Source organism: Rattus rattus, chromosome 2 (assembly GCF_011064425.1).
Source record: "Rattus rattus isolate New Zealand chromosome 2, Rrattus_CSIRO_v1, whole genome shotgun sequence".
NCBI classification, from domain to species: domain Eukaryota; kingdom Metazoa; phylum Chordata; class Mammalia; order Rodentia; family Muridae; genus Rattus; species Rattus rattus.
This window is the reverse complement of record NC_046155.1, coordinates 113,930,236-113,950,364: the sequence shown is the minus strand read 5'-3', so window position 1 is coordinate 113,950,364 and position 20,129 is coordinate 113,930,236. Positions and strand designations below refer to the sequence as shown.

Below are 20,129 nucleotides of genomic sequence, written 5' to 3'. Positions count from 1 at the left end.
TAATATTTCAAAAGGAGATTTAGATTTCAGGAAAATGAGAATAGTCTCCTGCGATCAGAAATCACTAAGTTTCCTCCAAAGTTAAAAGTATAAACAGAATACTATGTCTAGAAGTGCCAAAGAAGAGCTTAATAAAAATTTGAGCATTAGAACCTTTTGGGGGGGGGTGGTTAGGGATACTTTCCTTTTTTATTGGATTTTTTAAATTTACATTTCAAATGTTTTCCCCCTTTTCATTTTGCTGTCCATAAACCCCCATCCCATTCCCCATCCCCCATCTTCTATGAGGGTGTTCCCTCACCCAACCACTTACACTTCCTGCCTCCCCTATACTGGGTGGTCGAGCCTTGGCAGAACCAAAGACTTCTCTTCCCATTGGTGCCCAATAAAGCCATCATCTGCTACTTATATGCAGCCAGAGCCATGGATCTGTCCAAGTGTGTTCTTTGGATGGTAGTTTAGTCCCTGGAAGTTCTGGGTGGTTGGTATTGTTGCTCTTTTGGGGTTGCAAACCCCTTCAGCTCCTTCAATCCTTTCTCTAACTCCTCCAATGGGGAGCCCATTCTCAGTTAAATGCTTTGCTGCCAGCATTCGCCTCTGTATTTGTAATGCTCTTGCAGAGCCTCTCATGAGAAAGCTAGGAACCTTTTTTCAGTGATATGGTTCATTCATTTGTGTGCTTGTGTGTTTATGTGCATGGGTACCCGTGTGTGTGTGTGTGTGTGTGTGTGTGTGTGTGTGTGTGCACGTGAATGTGTGTATATGTAGATGCATGTATTCCATAGTGTGCATGTCAAGATCAGAATACTACTTTTGAGAATAAGTTCTTATCTTCCACAGTATTTGAGGATAGCTGTGTTTGGAGATCCAATCACTTTTACCTGCTAAGCAATCTCTCCAGCCCCCTGTTTTGGCTTTTTAACTGTCATTTTGTTTTTGTGAAGTTTGCTTTACCATGGTGGTGAACAGGAAATAAAAAAAGATTTAGGAATGTTCTATACTAATCCTTTCAAGAGTAATATACCATGCACAAAGATGTAAATGAAATGACCTCATAGTTCTGGAGGAAGACTTGCCTAGTTTCATACTTGACTGTATTTTCTTTAGAATCGCATGTCTTGAATGTATGAGTGACAAATTAAATGTAGAGGAATATACAAGATAGGTTTTGTCCGTCTTGCAATGATGATAATAAAGATAGTGAAAAAAATTGAATTAGTATTGTATTTCTCTCCTACAATTAATCATATTTCTATTTCAGAGAGTAATTAAGATATTACCTTAACTATACTTCTTTTTTTTCGGAGCTGGGGACCGAACCCAGGGCCTTGTGCTTGCTAGGCAAACGCTCTACCACTGAGCTAGATCCCCAACCCCCTTAACTATACTTCTGTCTAAAATATCTTATCTATGCCAGATATGATTATTCACATTTTGCATTTACTCTATATTTTTAGTAGTTTAAATTGCTGATTATTTAATTTTTTTTTAATTTTACTACTAAAGAGTTATATGTACAATATCCAAACACAATTATTCTAAATTTTTGTTGTGAACAAATTCAACAGCCAATGGATAGGTAGTCCTAAATAGACATAAAATAGAGGAGCCATTATATGTGTCACATAAAGGCTTTTTATTGATCCTTGGTTCTGATATTTCTGTTTTGTCCATTATAATTTGCAGTGATCATTAGATATGGTTAACTGCTAGAATCTAAATTGAAAATTAAGTAAAAACACTGTGGATTTGCTTTGATAACATAAATTCACCCTAATCACAGTGTAACGAATATTAAATGCAACTTTAATCAAATACATCCACAAAGTACTTGATTATTGTATGTCTATGGCATTCTATAAAGCATGAATACTTCGGCTACTATACATCTGATTTTTTCATGGGAAGATGAAGATAGGATATTTGTTATATATGTTAAATACTTTTAAATTTTAGAGCATTTCTTATATGATATGACATTTCCTTATAAGGCATGGCAACACTTAAATTACATTAATTTATGGCTACAACATATTTAGGGAAATTCTATAACTTGTTATATAGTAGAAATGACTTTGAATGCCTGCTTTGCTTTGCTTTTTATTCAAGTAGTTTTTAATAAATTTACACTACTGTGGTATCATCAATAGTGTTTTTATTTACTTACATTTCTTTCTAAGTTTCATACAATGCATATAATGGATTGTTCTCTCTTTCATCCCCGTCTCTCCTATGAAAACCTTTCTTTCTGACAAGCTATTTTCCTACATTAAAGTCTTCTTTTTGTGTGTGACTCAATGAATCTAATTCCAGTTGATTGCATGAGGATGGCAGAGGCTTATTAGAGCATGAGGAACTCATCAGTAAGCCTACCACTGAAGAAAGTGATGTTACGTCCCCTAGCAGCCATTAATGGCTAATAGATCTTTATGGAAGGATGGGTTTTTTAGTTACTGCAAAATTACTAGTAAACCTGAATGCTGCTACAGAATATCAGTGTAAAGGCTATGCAAAGGCAATAGCTAAAATTAATTGCGGAGTGAATTATTTGTACATCTCAATTTTTTTTCTGGGTGTTAGGTGTTTATTTATTCCATGTGCATACAATACAAAAATTAATCTAAGTTTATAATAAAAATCATTATCTGCTGCTCCCAGCAAATATTAACACTGAAAATATTTTCTAGGATTGCTGTTGCTATGACCATTAAATTCCTCAGATAGTCACCAATAAAACATAATTTTTCTTTCTTTTTTTTTTTTTTCGGAGCTGGGGACCGAACTCAGGGCCTTACACATGCTAGGCAAGTGCTCTACCACTGAGCTAAATCCCCAACCCCTAAAACATAATTTTTAATCACTTGGTTATTATGGCTAATAAACATTCATCAAACATCTACTCTAGGCTGTAGGAGGATGAGATGTTAGTGTTACAGGCAGGTCACAAGTATGGTTTTCAAGTCTGTCTGAATGATTTTTTCATAGGTCCTAATTAGCTATACCTAGTGGTTGTCAGGTTGTGCTTATTTAAAGGGAAGGAGTTTAAGAGGAAGGAAAACAATTTTGAGAATCCTGAGCTTTTTAGGAAAATGATAAAACTCTTGGGGGAATGGACCTGTACCATAATTTCTGTGGTTCATTGATGGTGGTTATCTCCTGCCATATGGTTGATTAATTCTATTATCCTCAGTTACATCCTATGTCCATCAGACTCTGCAGTGGTTGCCAACTGAGCTTGCCAGGATCCATCAGGAAAAAAGAATCACTGGATATGGCAGTGGTAGCCTTATAAAATGTGTTAGTGAAACAAGAGGACTTGATACAGAATTGAAATTGTGCCAGTTGTTTGTCCATCTCTGTCCAACTTCTTAGGTTATTGGATACATTGCCGGTGAGCATCAGTATCTGGGGAGTAATCTCGCTTTTTGAGCAATAGTAATTAGCAGTGTGCTTTAATTACTCCGTGAGCCACGGTGTAATCACATGTGGCATCATTCAGGTTCCTGTCCCATTTCCTTCTTATACAGGAGGTGCTTTCCTGTAACTCCATCGTTTCTACTCTGCATTCATTTGTTATTTATTTTCTGGTCTATTTCATATGTAGGTGTATGTTATCACATGTCCATTGGAGAGTATGTGAAGAGGTCAGAGGCCAACTTGCCAGAGTCAGTTTGCTCTTTCTTCCAGGTCCACGCTCAGGTTATCAGTTTGATCGCAATCTCTTTTACATGCTGAGCCACTGTGTCACTCTGCTTTACTATAATTTCTTTCTTCCTTTTTAGCATTTACTTTGTTCTTGTTTATTGATTTATTTATTAACAAAATTTCATTCATGAATACTGTATGTAATTTCCACCCTACAATTTCCCTTTTAATCTCTTTCTGGGTCTTTCCTGACTCTATCAAATTGGTGACCTTGTCTTCCATGATGATGATGATGATGATGATGATGATGATGATGATGATGATGCATGTATTTTTGTAGGTATAGATGTATGTGTGCATTTTCATATACATGGTTTTGTATATAGATGTATACATTTATGTGTATATGTGCTTATATGTCTGTGTACACATAAATACTCATATACATTTATCTTGCTGAGTTCACTTAGTGCTCTCACTCTAGTATATACATTTAGGGTTGACTCCTTCGTATTCACTAAAATATCAGGACCTTATTCCTGGAGAAGCCTGAACATAAACAAAGCTTTTGGGGTTAAGGAGATAAAATGCAGTTCATGGAATTTATAATGTGTTTTTCCATAATGAGATACATTTTTGTCTTAGTTCCAGACATAGTTAAGAACAATATCCCTTCCGTTTACAAAGTAGTTATAATCCTAAAAATTTAATTTGCAAATTAAAGTGATTCAAAACTTTTCATTTTTTATAATTCTAAATGATTTTTCAATTTTTATGTATGCTCAATGAATTTAACATATTTGCATGATATGATACTTTCCACAACATTGCTGAATATCCAATGTTCCTTATCCCTCCCTTTTAATTTCTGATAACCATTTTGAGAAAAAAAATTGTTTTTAACAATTGCACTAAACTTATCCTAAGAAGTGCCACTGTCTCACATCTGAAAGAGTTCCGAGTTAAAATAGAACTCACTGGAGAACTGAACTCAGGCATTGCAACATGTTATGTTCAGCAGTGGTGACTAAAAAGCACTACCCACTAGACTAGAAGAGAATAAGTATCATTTCCTTAGAAACCACAAGAACATGATACAAAACAGGGTTCATCAGTTGTAAAAGACGCTTCTAAGAAATCTGGTAAAATGAAGATTGAGGTAGTAATTTCAGAAAGTTTGGTTTTTTAGAGAATGCTTGAAAGCTACATTGAAGTAGCTTCATGAGGCCATAATTTAAAAAGCAGATACACATCCTGAGAGATGCTGGAGTTAATCCAGTTCAACCTAAGTTTGGGAACTTTTCTTCTCAGTTATTTATCTAATGAAATCAAGTAGGATCACTTCTCTTCACTCACAGGTGGATGTTTACTCTACAAAGGATAACACATGTCATCACAGTTACATGAAGCCTTCCCCATAATTTATATGCTGAGACTTAATTGCCAATGTGATCACTACAATTGGTAGACCTGTTATAAGAGCTGCTGGGAGTTAAGTTTACCCCTTTTAAGTCTTTATGCATGTCCTGGCATAGCAGAGAGATACCATTTGGAAACAGATTAAGTACCAAATGTGGCGCCACAATGTTCAAATTTCTGTAAGAAATAAGTTTTTGTTAATGATTTAGTCAATCTAAAATGTTTTAAATACATGTTTTAGGAGTGTATACATTTTTACATTTTTTTAATGCTTGTGTCTTGAACAATTTTCAGAACACAGCTGTATATGTTTTAAATGAAGTTCTTATTTTAAATGAAGTTAAGAAATACAAGTTAGTGTTAGAATGGTTTATGGACAAGGCAACTAACTACATCAGGAACATATATTTTTATATTGTGTAACTGTATTGTAATATTTGCACACATAGATATACTTCTGAGAGTGATGTGGATAACCAGAATGAAATTTTGGAGTCAAAGTCCCTACCATGAGATTTGACCCAATATGTATGTGACCAATTTGAAAATTTCCTAAGGCAACCTCCATGATTTTTGCTTAATAAAAGGGAGAGGGGTGATTTAGTAGATTTGTCAGAAAAATAGTATTTTTGTTTTGGTTCCTCCTGTTTCTAATGAAAACAAATGGTAGGATTAGCACTAAGAATGAGGATGGGGAAGGTGTTTAATAGAGTTTAGGAGAAGGAAGATAAAATGGTAAATTGATGAGTGAATCCTGGTGGCTCTTCTACTGTGCCAAGTAGTCTTCTGAGATGTGTGTTTCTAAATTTGAAAACAGCAATTCAGAATCATTGTGATTTCTTTTCAGTTATGGTTCACTGTTGCAAATTAGCAGTTGAGCAGGTGGTAAATTGGATTTTAATTGACATCAGTCCATTTCTGAAAAAAATGTATTATATCTGCCACCTTGAATTCATTCTTTATACAGTGGTTTAGAAGCTTCAAAACATCAATCAAATTAAGGGACTTTTCTTGTTTAAAAGTCTGTAATAAACTCCTGGTGCTTCTATGGTGAAGGTGAGATTAACTCTACCATGTCCTAGAATGACCTTGTCTTAATTAATGATCTACTTATGGTAGAAGGCATCATGACCAAGGCAACTTATAAAAGAAAGCATTTAAGGCCTTGCTTACAGATTCAGACAGTTGTGCCATGATCATAATGGAGGGAGGCAGGCAGGCATGGCACTGGGGCACTGAGTGAAAGCTTTGCATCCTCATCTGCAGGTGTTAGCCAGAGCAAGAATCACAGTGGGGCTGGAAAGGTCTTTTGAAACATCAATGGCCAATCCCAGTGCCATATCTTCTGCAAAAAGGCCACAACTCCTCCAACAAGGGTACACCTTCTAATTTCCCAAATAGTTCATCAACTGAGGACTAAGCATGCAAATATAAGAACCTACAGTTGCCATTGTAATTCAGACTACCACTGACATTAAAGCTCTGGCCCGCTTTGTCTTCTTTGTTTTGCTTTGCTTAATTTTTATGCCCATTAGCAGCACTGGCTTTTATTCCTTTAATTTTTCTTGTTTTCTCCCAAAATATAACCTACACCTAGAGAACTCACCATTATCCTGCCTGATCCCTACCCCAACAAACATGCCTTTAATGTCTTTAGATCACAGCTTATGATTCAAATCCTCTTAGAAATCTATATACACCTCAGTATGGGTTGTGTTTTTATGTAGGCTAACATCACACATCCTCGGTCCTTGTTTTCATTGGCAACTGCAGAACTCAAGAGTCTTCATAGTAAGCAAATGAATTTCCACCAATAAAGGGAACTCAGTATCTTGTTAGGGTTTTTTTTTTTTCTTTTACCTGTCACTGTACTTAGGTGACTGAGAAGGCACATGTTCCTAGGAAATGTAAATATTTCTTGATGGAAATGAAAACAGAAAAGAATAAGAGGCATATGGAAACCCATAAGCAAGAACATCATGGGGTCCAATACAAAAACAGAGGTAGCATGAGCCTTCCATAACAGATGGTGAGAAGGAAGCTTTACAATAGACTTGGGAAGTTTTCTGGGCCAAAGTTGGTGTTAGATATAAATATGACTGTCTTACATAGTATAGCATTCCAGGGAAAGATAGCTTGAATAGCTCATAGAATGCCCTGCTATTGGGAGATCAGGAAAGATAAGTTTCCAGAAGCAAGGGCATGAGAGGACTATTTTGATTGCTGTAACCTAGTCTCCTAGAGGTGTTGGGGAAATATTACAGAATTTCAGGTTGGAATTGAAAACAAATTTGTTTTTATATGAGGTATCCTGACATTTTTCTGCAAGATGAAAATAAGGTAGGTCAGGTTAGAAACAAAACCAACAAATTAAATATTTCTACTACTACTAAGTAAGTAAAAGAATTTAATCTCATGTTCTAAGATGAACTTTATCTAAATGAGCATAAGTTGCTGGCTATCTTTATGAATGTTATGGTTTTGGAGGGATAGTAGGAGAGGTAGTAGAGTTTGCTACAAACTTCTATGTAACTGAAGAGGAATAAGCAAAGAGAAACAGTAAACAAAAAGAGGTATGTACTAATGGGCCCTGTTGCTGAAGTTTTTCTGTTTCCAACACTTCTCCAAACTCTTCAAGTGTTTAAATTCCTGGCCTGTGATCAGCAATGGGAATGAGAGGAACAGAGTGATTGCATGCATATGTTGAGGGAAGATGTGTAGGTCAGGAAGATATGAGCTAAGAGTTCCTATGATTTGTGTTGTGAAAAACTGTTCACAGTTTCAAAGGAGGTTGAGTGAAAACTTTTAAAGATAGATCAGTTCATTTAATGAAATACCACACATCATATCTGTTAACATGATCAACCATTCAATAAATATGAATAGTTCAACTATATTTTATAGCCTCAGAAACCAAAAAAAAAATGGTACTAGGGAAAGGGTAGTATGCTATATACCCACACACACACACACACACACACACACACACACACACACACACACACACACACACACTCACACTTGGTTCTTGCTGACAGAAGCCTGCTGACAGAAGCCTGGTATAGCTGTCCCTGAGAGACTCTACCAGAGCCTGACCAATACAGATGTGGATGCGTGGAGCCAACCATCCAACCATTGAACTGAACAAAAGGGACCCCAATGGAGGAGTTAGGGGAAGAAATGAAAGTGCTGAAGGGGTTTTCAACACCATAGGAAGAACAACAATATCAACCAGCCAGAACCCCTAGAGCTCCCAGGAACTAAACCACCAACCAAAGAGTACACATGGAGGTACCCATGGCTTCAGCTGCATATGTAGCAGAGGATGGCATTGTCTGGCACTGGTGGGAGGGTAGCCCATTGGTCCTGTGGCGGTTCAGTGCCCCAGTATAGGGGAATGGTCCGTGAGGCAGGAACATGCGGGTGATTAGAGGAGTACCCTTATAGAAGCAGGTGGGAGGGGAAATGGAATAGGGGGTTTGCAGAGGGGAAACTGGGAAGAGGGCTAACATTTGAAATGTAAATGAATAAAATAACCAATAAATAAAAGATTCTTAAGGCTGTGGAAATAACACAATCATGGTATCAACTTCATTTGGGCTATGATGGCTCAGCATTTAAGAGCACTTGTTTTTTCTGAAGATCCAAATGGCGCTTTATACCCATCTGTAAGTGCAGTTCTAATCGATCAAACACACTTTCTAGATCTGCAGGACAGGCAACAGCTATTCAGGTGGTGCACAGGCATATATGCAGGCAAAACACGAATATGCTTAGAATAATAATAATAATTTAAAGAGTTACAGAAAAAAATCTGTAGACTTAAAACAATCAAGTTTGGCTTGTGTATACCTTCAGATATAGAAGCCTTTGATGTAACAGCACATAAAAGCCTGAGCAAAGTTAAAAAATAATCAGCAACTTTTCTAGATTAGTAAAAAAAAAAAGATCTATGTGCTAGGACAGGTCCCCTCTCATGCAAATCTGTATAGTAGGATGCAAGGAGTACCTGACACAGGCACTCATCAGCAGGACTTCAGTCCCAGTGTCTGAGAAGAAAAATACCCACTGTCATTGGCTAACAGAGACTCCATGTGGACAAGCCTCAGCCAAAACCACTCTCCAGTGGGTTCATGTTTTTGGGAAATTGTTGTCTGTGAGATTTATATGGTCTTCATTATAAAACTTAAGGGAGCAATCTGAGACTTTGGTCAATGGATGGGAAAAAATTAAATGCTTCTAAAAGAACTGAGCATTCTTCTCTCCAGTCCCTTGTCTTCAGGAGAAATTATTTTTCACCAATGACTAGCCTGACTGGAACTTACTAATCATAACTTACCTGAGAAGTGAGAAACTGAGTACTCCAGCCTTTTCTGGCCCGCCCTCTCTCTCCTTCTCGAGCTAAGACTGCAGGAAAGAAGGAGCACTTCTTGATTTCACAGCGTCCAGGCACAAGCTCACTGGCGCACCAAGAATGATCAAAGGCAATAGCTTGCACGCCTTTCATCCCGTTTGTACACCTCCTTCCTGAAGAGCCATGGCCTGCTGCTTCTTCCATCCCGTGCATCAGTGCCTGGTTGTTTGGTTTTATGAGATTAAAACTTTTACCTTGCAAGTGACAGAATAACACAGAATATACAAAGCTAGTATCCAAACTAGATACAGATCAGCGGTAATGTTAGAATTACGTAACTAGAAAAAGCTAAAATATAAATAAAATGGTAACATTTTTTAAAGGAAAAAGTAGACTCATTGATAAAGTCGATACATGGTCTATGGCCAGAGAAACACTGAAAAGAACAGAGAGTAAAGATAAACACATGCTCACTAGACAATGATCTCGTGTCAGTGAGGCTGAAGTTTATACCTACAGGTGTTGAGTGGGGATGTTTTAGCTTTTCAGCAAAACTTTTGAAAGGCTAAGCCAGCGAAACTGGACTGCTTTTTCTCTTTTATGGAAGATAAAGAATCTCTACTCCACTTCCTAATTTAATGTGTGTGTATAATCCTTCTCCAACAACGGTGGGCTCAGGAAGTTCAGTGAAAGTATTTTTATTGTTCAGTGTGATCAGCCTTCTCAAAGAGTGGAGGTCTGAGTTAGCCCTTAAATCTCGGTCAGGACTGGAGGAAAGAAAACAAGAGGTCCTGGCAGCAGAGAAGCAGATGAAGGGGGAAATCAGAGGTTTAAGGGAGAGTCTTCTCGAACAGCCGAGGATTATTTACTTGTAGCCTTTCTCTGATGCACCATTCTATATGCTTCATCTTTGGCTGACTTAAGAATACAGAAGACTCACTGCTGGGTTGATTTTAATAGATTTCAAAAGACTGCGTATTGTATACTATTGCTTTTCATAGCTGAAGTTTTAGTGAGCATACTTTAAAAACACGCATACACAAAAACCTTGTATTTTCTTTGAGTCCTGAACAAAATTGCCTTTTTTTCCTTTTGAATATGAGCGTAGGTGGTATTAGAATTTGTGCTGAAAGCAGAAACTGAATTAGTATCAAGCTGAGCCTTGATCACTCTGAGGTGTTTCTTTTGTTCGGTGCCAACACTGTTTAAAAATGCATTTGCTGTGACAATTGTTAAGTACAGCTTTTTCCTTTAAAGGTGGATTGTGTTAGAGAAAACTTAGTAACAATAATGTGTTTATCCAAGACAGCCTCTGATATTTGCTTTTGCTTCGCCTTAACCTGTGTTTCCTTCCTCTCCTTCCTCAGTGCTTTTGTTGTTACAGCATAGGTTCCACAGCAATAAAAGAGAATTTATATTTTAGGAGGATGCCAGTTATAGACAGTGAATCATTGATGTGTTTAGAGGCCAAGAAGTCTGTTTATACTTTTCAAAAGTGGATTTCAGTTTTTAAAAATGGTATGTTTAATAAGTAGGAAGCAGAATAATGGGTGTCAAAGGAATAGAATTTTATCACTGCTTCCCTTAAAAATACAAGAGCCCATTGAAATGTTTTTTTTCTTTTTCTAACACATTGTCTCCCTTCTGACATGCAATGCTTGAATATAGCAGGTGTAGACCCATGTACATGTTATGTCTGTTGTTCTCTAATATATAATCCTTAAACAATGGAAAAAGAAGGGAGGAAGGATAAGCCATGTCTCTCTCTAAGGAAAACAGTGGAAACAAACAAACCAAAAACCCTAGACCAAGATGTTTGGTTTGCTTTGCTCCGTTTGATTTTGTCTCTATCTCTTGCAGGCCAGCTGGTATGTGGTTAGCTATGTCCTGTCTGAATTCTTAGTTTCTTGACCTACAAGATCCAGATTTGAGGAAATTGTTTCTAATCATTTTCTTGGTTATGTCAAATTATAAATCTTCTCAGAGAAGCAAAATGTGGACAAGTAATTCAAATCTATATAAAGTAACAAAGAAGGTAGACACATGTTTGTACAGGTGAGAGTCCCTGAAAGGAATGTAGTGTAGGACAGATGATCAGGACAGGGTGATTGTTACACCTCTGCCCATGTGCAGCTGGTATAACTCATTCATTTGTTCTTGTTGTACACACAATGTGTTTATGTTGTCTTCTGAAAAATATGAGTAGAAAATTGTTTTGTGTACCTGTACATAAAACAGAATAAAGGCTTTTTTGTATTGCTTTCATATTGCTTTTAATATTTGTGGGAAGGAAGTTCTAGGGAACCCAAATAAACAGCTGTCACTTTTCTTCTTAAATTGTTATCTATTTTCTTTTAAGTTATTTTACGGAAGTTTTGGCTATATAAGAAGATATTCTTGCTCTGTGTCTGGTTTTGTTGATGAAACCAAAGTAGTCTAATTTGAATAGCTTGAATACTGTTTTGAAAGCAATACTTTAGATATAAAGTATTGTCACTCAACACTAGTTACTATGGTAATGAAGAATGTTATTTGATTTAAGCAAACTTTTCAGAAAAGGAAATGTATGTTTCATCTCTTTTCTGTTGACATGACTATCTCTGTGTCTGCCCTTTAATTCCGTTGTTGGAAGTAATTTGTTTTGCTATGATTAATGTTTTTATTTCTTTTCCTAAGAAAACAAATCTTAAAAATAGGAAAACCATGAATTTTTGAGTCACTACAAATAATGCTCTTTCCCTTTTAAAATAATTTTATAATTTTATTTAAAACATCCTTAAGGAGCATCTATAAAGATTTGCAATTCTTTTCTGGTTTAAGCATTTTTTTCATTAAGAAGAATTGCCTTAATGAGAATGTATTTTATTCACAGCACATGGCAAATAATAACTACTCAGTGCCTGTTTTGTTAAGCAAGGAAAAAAAACTTATAAAATGAAGTAAAACTGTTAACTTCCCTACATGTTGATCTTATGCCCAATTCTAAATTGCGTTCATTAGAAATTGTTGGTCTTTATTGATATGGGAGAAAAAGAAAAATGTTATCAAACATATTTAGATTCTCTCTCTCTCTCTCTCTCTCTCTCTCTCTCTCTCTCTCTCACACACACACACACACACACACACACACACACACACACACATGCACTTGCAAGTACTGGCTTGCTTTTTTTTAAATTACCAGCCTGTTCATCAATGTTTGAAATTTTGTCTCACAGACAAAAATTATACAGTTATCTTTGTATAACTTGATAACTGGTGTCTTTCTATAATATCTGTGAATCTTATAATTTACCTTTAACTCCATTAGACATGTTGTAGCATGGGAATCTAACTCTCCTTTTGGGATTCTTAGTCTGACCAATAGAGGAATTAAGAAAGGACTTAAATGGATGCTCAAGGACGCTAGGGTATATAGAATGATTGGGATCATGTTATAAAAGTATACAAAACTGCATTGTGCCACCCATTAGGCCATATCAAATAGTCGAATCTGTCCCAAGAAATCTGTGTCTGAGAGAACTTTAAGAGTGAGTACCTGCTTGTGCAATCAAGAAGTGTTTATGACATCTGGACCATGGTAAATGGTTCATTTTAGACCTTGATCTTTGTTAGTGTGTTTCCACTTAATACTTCAATACAAATTTCATGGAGACTCTTGCAGAACAAAGTGGTGGCCGGACAGTCTTTTGCAAGCTGTAGTTCAAAAAAGCTGATGCTGAGGTTTTGTTCATTGAATGTAACATGCTTATTAGGGATCACTACTTTAAGTGGAAGAACGAACAGTTGTTGGGTAGAGGAAGAAGTTGAACAGCTGTTATACAGTCTCAATCTAATGCAGATATATGGACAATAAGATTTAGAGTAAATATTGACAATTAGAGCTACTGGAGTAGTGCTAAAAGATCCATTCCTTGTCCATTTGTAGTTGTGAGCCGTTATGGGGGGAAATCATAGCGGTTACACATAAAGCCAATTTAGAAGGAAATTAAAGCTCTCAATAGCTGTTTAACTGCACTCTCCAGAGCTGAGCAACAAAATCTTTGAAGAGGAATATGAGGATAATGTCTCTACCAACAACATCATAACTAGTTTATTTTCTTTACTTTCTTATCATTTAAGCAAAAGCTAGAAACCTGAGATGAGTACCATATTGGTCAGGATGTCAGGAGACAGACATACATCATGCTGTCCAAAGCACGGACTCAGTGACTCATACTCCTCTACTTACTTTGGAAATTAAAACTAAAGATTTACAGTAGGTTAAGAACTCATGATTTCTTAATGAGCTTAGGATGCTTTCTTTATTCCTCTTTACAAGGAAGGTCTTACCTTTATTTAGATTTATTTAATAAAATAATTGTATATAGTCAAAGTGTACAACATGACATTTTGTATATACTGTGAAATGACTACCCAGACCAATCTAACGCATATATTTCCATATAGCAATGTTATTTTGTCTCTGTATTCATGATACTACTTATGATATACTTTCCTGCTAGATATCATTCCTGTTATAATCTTTGGCTTTTAAGTATGCACAGAGAAATGTTTGTTTGTGTTATAAAATAATTTTAGTTTTCATTATAAAATCATTATAAAATAAAAGATAAGATATCATAGTATAAAAAACAGAAACAAAATATTGTGTTTATAGATATACATATGTACACATATATACATATTTCTATATAGACATAGATAGTCAGATAATAAATTAATAGATAGATGATAGATAAGTAGATAGATGTGTAGATAGATGAAATATTGATAAATAATTAATAGTTGATAGATAAATAGATGCTAGACAGATGATAGATGAAAGAGAGATGATAGATAAATAGATACATAGATAGAAGATAGATGATACAGTTATACATTCATATATACATATACATGTACATATGTACATAATAGGTAGATACACAGAAAGTGATGATGATGATGATGATGACAGACTGATTGAAAGATCTGAAAATGAAATTATTTTGAACTAGCCTACACCACTGGTCTAGGTAATCCAATAACTGCGTCGGAAGACTGCAGGAGTGAATCAAGAAGTTATCCAATCCAGGAAACTCAGCTGTCTTAATTTAGGGCTAACACTCCCTGGAAAGTTGTATTGCTGATGGTACACCAAAAGGGCAAAGAAATTGGAGCATTGTGTCAGCAGCAAAACTTGAACCAACTCAGGAAGAAAAGGCTCACAAGCTGTTTAAACACTGCTTTCCTGTGACTTCTTTTACAGCAGGCTGCCAGCTTCTTGGGAAGTACCACTAGGATTTCACTCTCCAGCCATTCATCCCCCGCCAAACCCTCTAATTTTCTCACAGTCCTCTCTCCAGATGACCCCTGAAGCACAGAGCAATAGTTCAGCAATCCTAAATATATCTCAGTGCAGCCCAGCTGAACACAAAGACCAAAGGTCATATATCTATATTCACATAGCACTTCGTGTTTTATAAAATGAATATAAGATCTCGTAAGAATCATGGTAGAATCATTTTTACTATTTCATTTTATATGGTCCAGAGCTAGTTTCTGTTTCCTTGGCAACACATCTTCTAAAACTACTTGTTATATCCTCCGTTTATTTTTCCCTTTTTTAAAATTGTGTTTTCTTATTCATGTTTAAGATGGGAACTCGCTGTGTAACCATGGATGTCTCTTACTGGCAATCTTCTCGCCTCAAGCTCTAAAGCGTTACAATAGAAATATGCCCCATCATGCCTGCTTATTCCAGTTATCGTTATAACTAAGGTCAAGTGTGTCACGGGGAACTTCAACGTCCTTTAAGGATTTGACTTGGGCGCTTCTTGAAAAGAACAACTAGCAAATTAGGTATAATATATATTTAAAGAAAGAGGAAACATTTTGTGTATTAATAAAAATGAAAGAAATGTCTCATTTTGTGGAATTCCTATCACCCTTGAGAGATATTTTATATCACTGTTTTCCTTGCTTATGAGCATGGAGTATTCAAAGTACAGCAATCACTTATATATTGGAGATAATGTTGAGGCAGACAGGAAGTAAAATAGGCCTCCTATTGAAACACAGTAATTTAAAATTCTGTAAATCTGTCTGACAGGGCCCCTCCAGCAAGCAAGTTTCTCCCCAGGATGTTACTGAGGAGACTAATTAAGTTCTGTGATCAAGAGGCACTTAAGGTTATAAAGGAATAGCATTCATTAGTGTCAATTTTTTTCATAAATTACTTCATCTTCCTCTTTGTAGTAATAGGAAGATTTCATTCTCACAACACGAAGAGGTTCCCATGTTTTCTTTGTCGTGACGTAAATCCATGTTGTGGTTAGTATACTTCACATTCCTGATATTTGGAAGATTGATCATTTTCCCCCAAAGGTGACGTGAAACTGGGTCATAGCTAATGTATCAAAAAGAAAATCATTCTAAATTGTGAAAAATTATTTTTCTCATTTTGTTCTTGAATAACTAGCTATTTTTTATAATAAATTATTGTCTATGTTGCACACATTAATGTAATTATATATAGGATGTCCTCTAGGCCTGTGTTGTTGATTGAGTTTGAGAAAAATAAAAAGAAGGTGGAAGTCTGTAATAGCTTGTGTCAATTAAGGAATCCCCTACTGGTGCGAAATCACATCCAGACATCTCTACCTCATTAGTCAGCTCATCACAGCATTACTGCAGCAAATCCCTTGGTTCTTGTCAGTGGCTTTAACATCTTCCTTGAAGATGCCCTGTGAAAGGCCTGAGCACTAATGTTGGAAAAATGTTGTTTTCTACAGAAATTATGTGACATCTGAGAAACATTTGGTTTGGCCTTTGCTGCACTAGGAGTAGCATTTTAAACTTCTTTCTCAGCAAATGAAATACAAAATTGTGTTTTCTCCAGAACCATATGACGAATGAGATGGCATATGAATAATTGATGGCAGGAATCTGAGAGGCTGAATCCTACACACAACTGGTCTTTATTTTCATAAAGAACAAACAAATATAAACTCAATAACCTGTAATAGGAAAAGCCTAACTGATCACATTTAGGGATTTATTCATATAATAATAAACACATTTGAAGAAGACAAAATTGCAAAGTACTGCATATTTCTTGTATCTGTGAACTTTTCTTAACAGGCATGCATGACAGCTTAAGAAGTTTTGAAAATGTCACTTCCTGTCCTTCACATTTGCTATGTTTATATGTATATATACTGTTGTTTTTCTATATTATATCAGACTTTTCACCCTGGCTTTGTAATGAAGAAGTTTTGGGGCACATATAAAAAGAAGCAAACCTATCACTGCGAAATAATGTATGAAAGCAGAATAATATGCATTAGGAATTCACCTTTTTGCCTTGTTTTAAGCAAGATTGGAAATCATTCTCGAAATTTCAATTTATACTTTTAGCTCCCAAGGATGTCTGCTATATATTTCGTACAAAACATTTTTGTACATAAAGTTCTTGATTTCTTTTGGGCATAAGTTTTATTTACAGGGTCTATTTTAGAACAGGACTAAGTGGCTAAAATTATTGTAAACTTAAAGGTAAGATCATGTATCATCAAAAATAGGGACCATTGGAAAGGGCGGAAAAGGGCGTGTGTAGGAGGCTTTGGAGGTGAAAGCCTCCTATGTAGGGGGAAGAGAACTCTAGATGGTGTAATTATAATCATAAAAAAAATTTGAAAGAAAACATTCAAATTTCAAAAATAGTTGATATTCATTTCATTGGAACAAATGCTGACCTCATAGATTAAAAATAACAGTGCAACAGATGTTGATATTATTTAATTTTTCAAAAATGTGGATTCAAATTAAGGAGGAAATACAAATGGAGAAAATATGTGCCACGGCTTTGAAATTCCACACTTTAGAATAGAACAAGAAAACCTCACAACATTCTTGGATGCTACTACATTGTCTCTAGCTATGGTCTAAAGACTGAGTGACCAAAACAAAACAAATAGTGTGGAAGCCAGTGAAAGGATTCTGATTCCGTCTGTGGAAGTAAATCGTATGCCTTGTATTCAGTAATACTTCATGGCCATTTCACTTGGGTACATGACCTACTCTTTTCACTTGATACCTCAACTCATTTCTTTAGTCACCATGATAATACAATTAGAACATTTAAAACATTAACATGTATTCATTCATCATAATATAGTTAATGTATATGAAGTATTAGCAATTTCTCATGTGGTGTTTTTGCTTCTCTTTTATTAAATTGTTCTACCTCTTCTTTGAGGGTAACATGAAATGTAATTGACAGCATCGTTTCTATTTTCATAGCCGTGTTTGGATTTATATGTACTTTGCTCAACCAATGCAGTCCTTCATTGCTTCTTATCACAAGGAAATGATATTTGGAGGATTTCCACCCTCAAGTATATATTGACGGGTCTGTTCCTAGTTATATTTGAAAGCATTCAGTTTCACTTTAATTTGTAGGTGTTCTATTATATATAAAGCACAGGTTGTCAATGTTCATGTTTATGAAAAATTTAGATATTTCTGTTTGTTTGTTTGTTTTAAAAATGTTGCTATTGGTACCCTGGTACTTGCTATCTAAGTCACACGTGAATGTTGTTGCAGGGCATAGAATGGAAAAAATTGGCAACAGTCAGTGCAAAGTTCAAATATCAAGGAGCACTCTCAATCACTTTCCCATCTCTGATCTGCATTATCAGTGGCATACAACAATATGTTTTCTCTTTACATTGACCTTGCATCACTAATTTGGCAAATGCCTTCCATGATACACAAGAGCTATGAATTATATATTTTTGCAACTCATGTTGTCCAAATTAACAACACTGTTCAACTCTTAGTATTTAATGTCATATAACTGTTTTTAGATCTCAGTGATTATTACAAGCCCATAAAAAGAATATACATTTTAAAATATTTTCAGTGACTATATTATTTTTTCATAAAATGTATGCAGATTCTAGGTAAAACAACAAATCCTATTTTGACATTACTCACGTAATTTATTTTTTTCACAATTTATATTTTATTTCTTTTGACAGAAAGATTCCGAGATTTACTACTGCCTCCATCAAGCCAAGATTCTGAGATTCTGCCCTTCATTCAATCTAGAAACTACCCCAAGTAAGTAAGAGGAGTTTGCTGGGGATTGAGAAGGGAAGGATCAAATGCTGGCAAAAACCGATGCAAAGAAGGTGAAATGTCATTGTTGTTTGGAATTTTTTTTACAAATCCTGAGTAACCTAGCGTAACTAACTAGGATCTCACGTATAGTGTATGATCATTGCCACTTTACCAAGGGGCCAGAAAACAGATCTCTGCTTCTAAGCACAATAGCCGTGAGTGGACAGCTGCTTCTCTGTGCAGGAAATGAACCTCTTATATCATCAATGTGTGGCTCCTTATCTCATCCTCTATTTTTTTTTTATTAACTTGAGTATTTGGCAAACATCCCCCTCCCCCCTCCCCTTCCTTATGGGTGTTCCCCTCCCCACCCTCCCCCCATTGCCGCCCTCCCCCCAACAGTCTAGTTCACTGGTCATCCTCTATTTTCTATTTAAATTTAAGATGAAGTATTTACATAGAGATTATCCTCTTAGCTTTCTAATATATTTTTGCTGATTCATTGGTATAAACTGTTTTTTAGTTAAAAGTATGACATGACAGAAATGCAAATTATCTGTTGCATATTGCAAAGGATAATACTTACAGAGCATACCATAGTCAAGCATAAACTCACTATATTCTAACCAATCTATGCTATGGGATTTGGGCTGGACTCTAAGTAGGTTTCATGGTTTCCTTTAATCTTTAGCATTCTCTGAACAAGAGAAATCTAACAAATATTAGAGAATATAATAATGTGACTTTCAGGTAAAAGTACTCATGAAATAGGGAAAACTGACTGATTAATGGCAGATACATTTATATATGTGTGTGTGAGAGAGAGACAGACAGACAGACAGACAGACAGACGACACACACACAGAAATATTAAGGGAAAGTCATTCAAAAATCATTTATTTATACATCTGGGGATCGTTGTTCTAAAATATAACAAAGTTACTTAATCACATTCTTAAATTCATGAACTCTCATATGACCCATTGCCCAAAATGGGGACATCCATTCTATTTTCAGATTCAAGTGTAGACATTGCTCTCTGAATGTTCTCAGACTGTAAATAAATGAGAACAAAATGGGTGACTTAAAGGAAAGGACGCTTAGTGCAAAGCAGGTATGGATTTAGAGGTTAGCGGACTGAAGCAGGAGTACCAAGCTTGATCGCTCACTCTCTGCTCATGTCGCCATAGTTATGTCTGAAAAGATGGTTAATGCTATGTCTGAAAAATGTTTATTTATAATGCTATCCTTATAAAAAGAGCTCAGATATGCAAAATGTTTGAGGACATTTGACATGATTTAAAGTAGATGGTAAGTTGGACAATCAAGTCCCCAAATATGAGCCTGTAGTTATGGAAGGTTTAGTATGTGTACAAATACTTGAGAAAGTACAGGAAGAACTTCTGACTACTTTATTTTCACAAGGATTAAGTTCTATGAGCAGTAGCATCTAGCATCCACTGCTTATAAGGAGGAATATTATTTATGACAGAAGTCAGAATTGTTATTTGGCTTCACTACCAAAGAACAACCTTAATTGTTTGGACAGCAAAATCTGTCTCAATGCACTCTCCGTTCCAACTGGCTGCCTAAAAGTGCCTTC

At 35.8% G+C, this 20,129-nt stretch overlaps 1 protein-coding gene across 2 annotated transcripts in view; it reads left to right on the top strand.

The window, feature by feature from the left end:
* Positions 1–20,129, top strand: part of Nox4 (NADPH oxidase 4) — a 152,374-nt gene that overhangs the window by 93,697 nt on the left and 38,548 nt on the right. For both annotated transcript variants that reach the window (XM_032895944.1, XM_032895945.1), the window contains exon 13: positions 18,445–18,526. In XM_032895944.1, the coding sequence (XP_032751835.1) occupies positions 18,445–18,526 (82 nt within the window). The remainder of the gene's footprint in view (positions 1–18,444; positions 18,527–20,129) is intronic.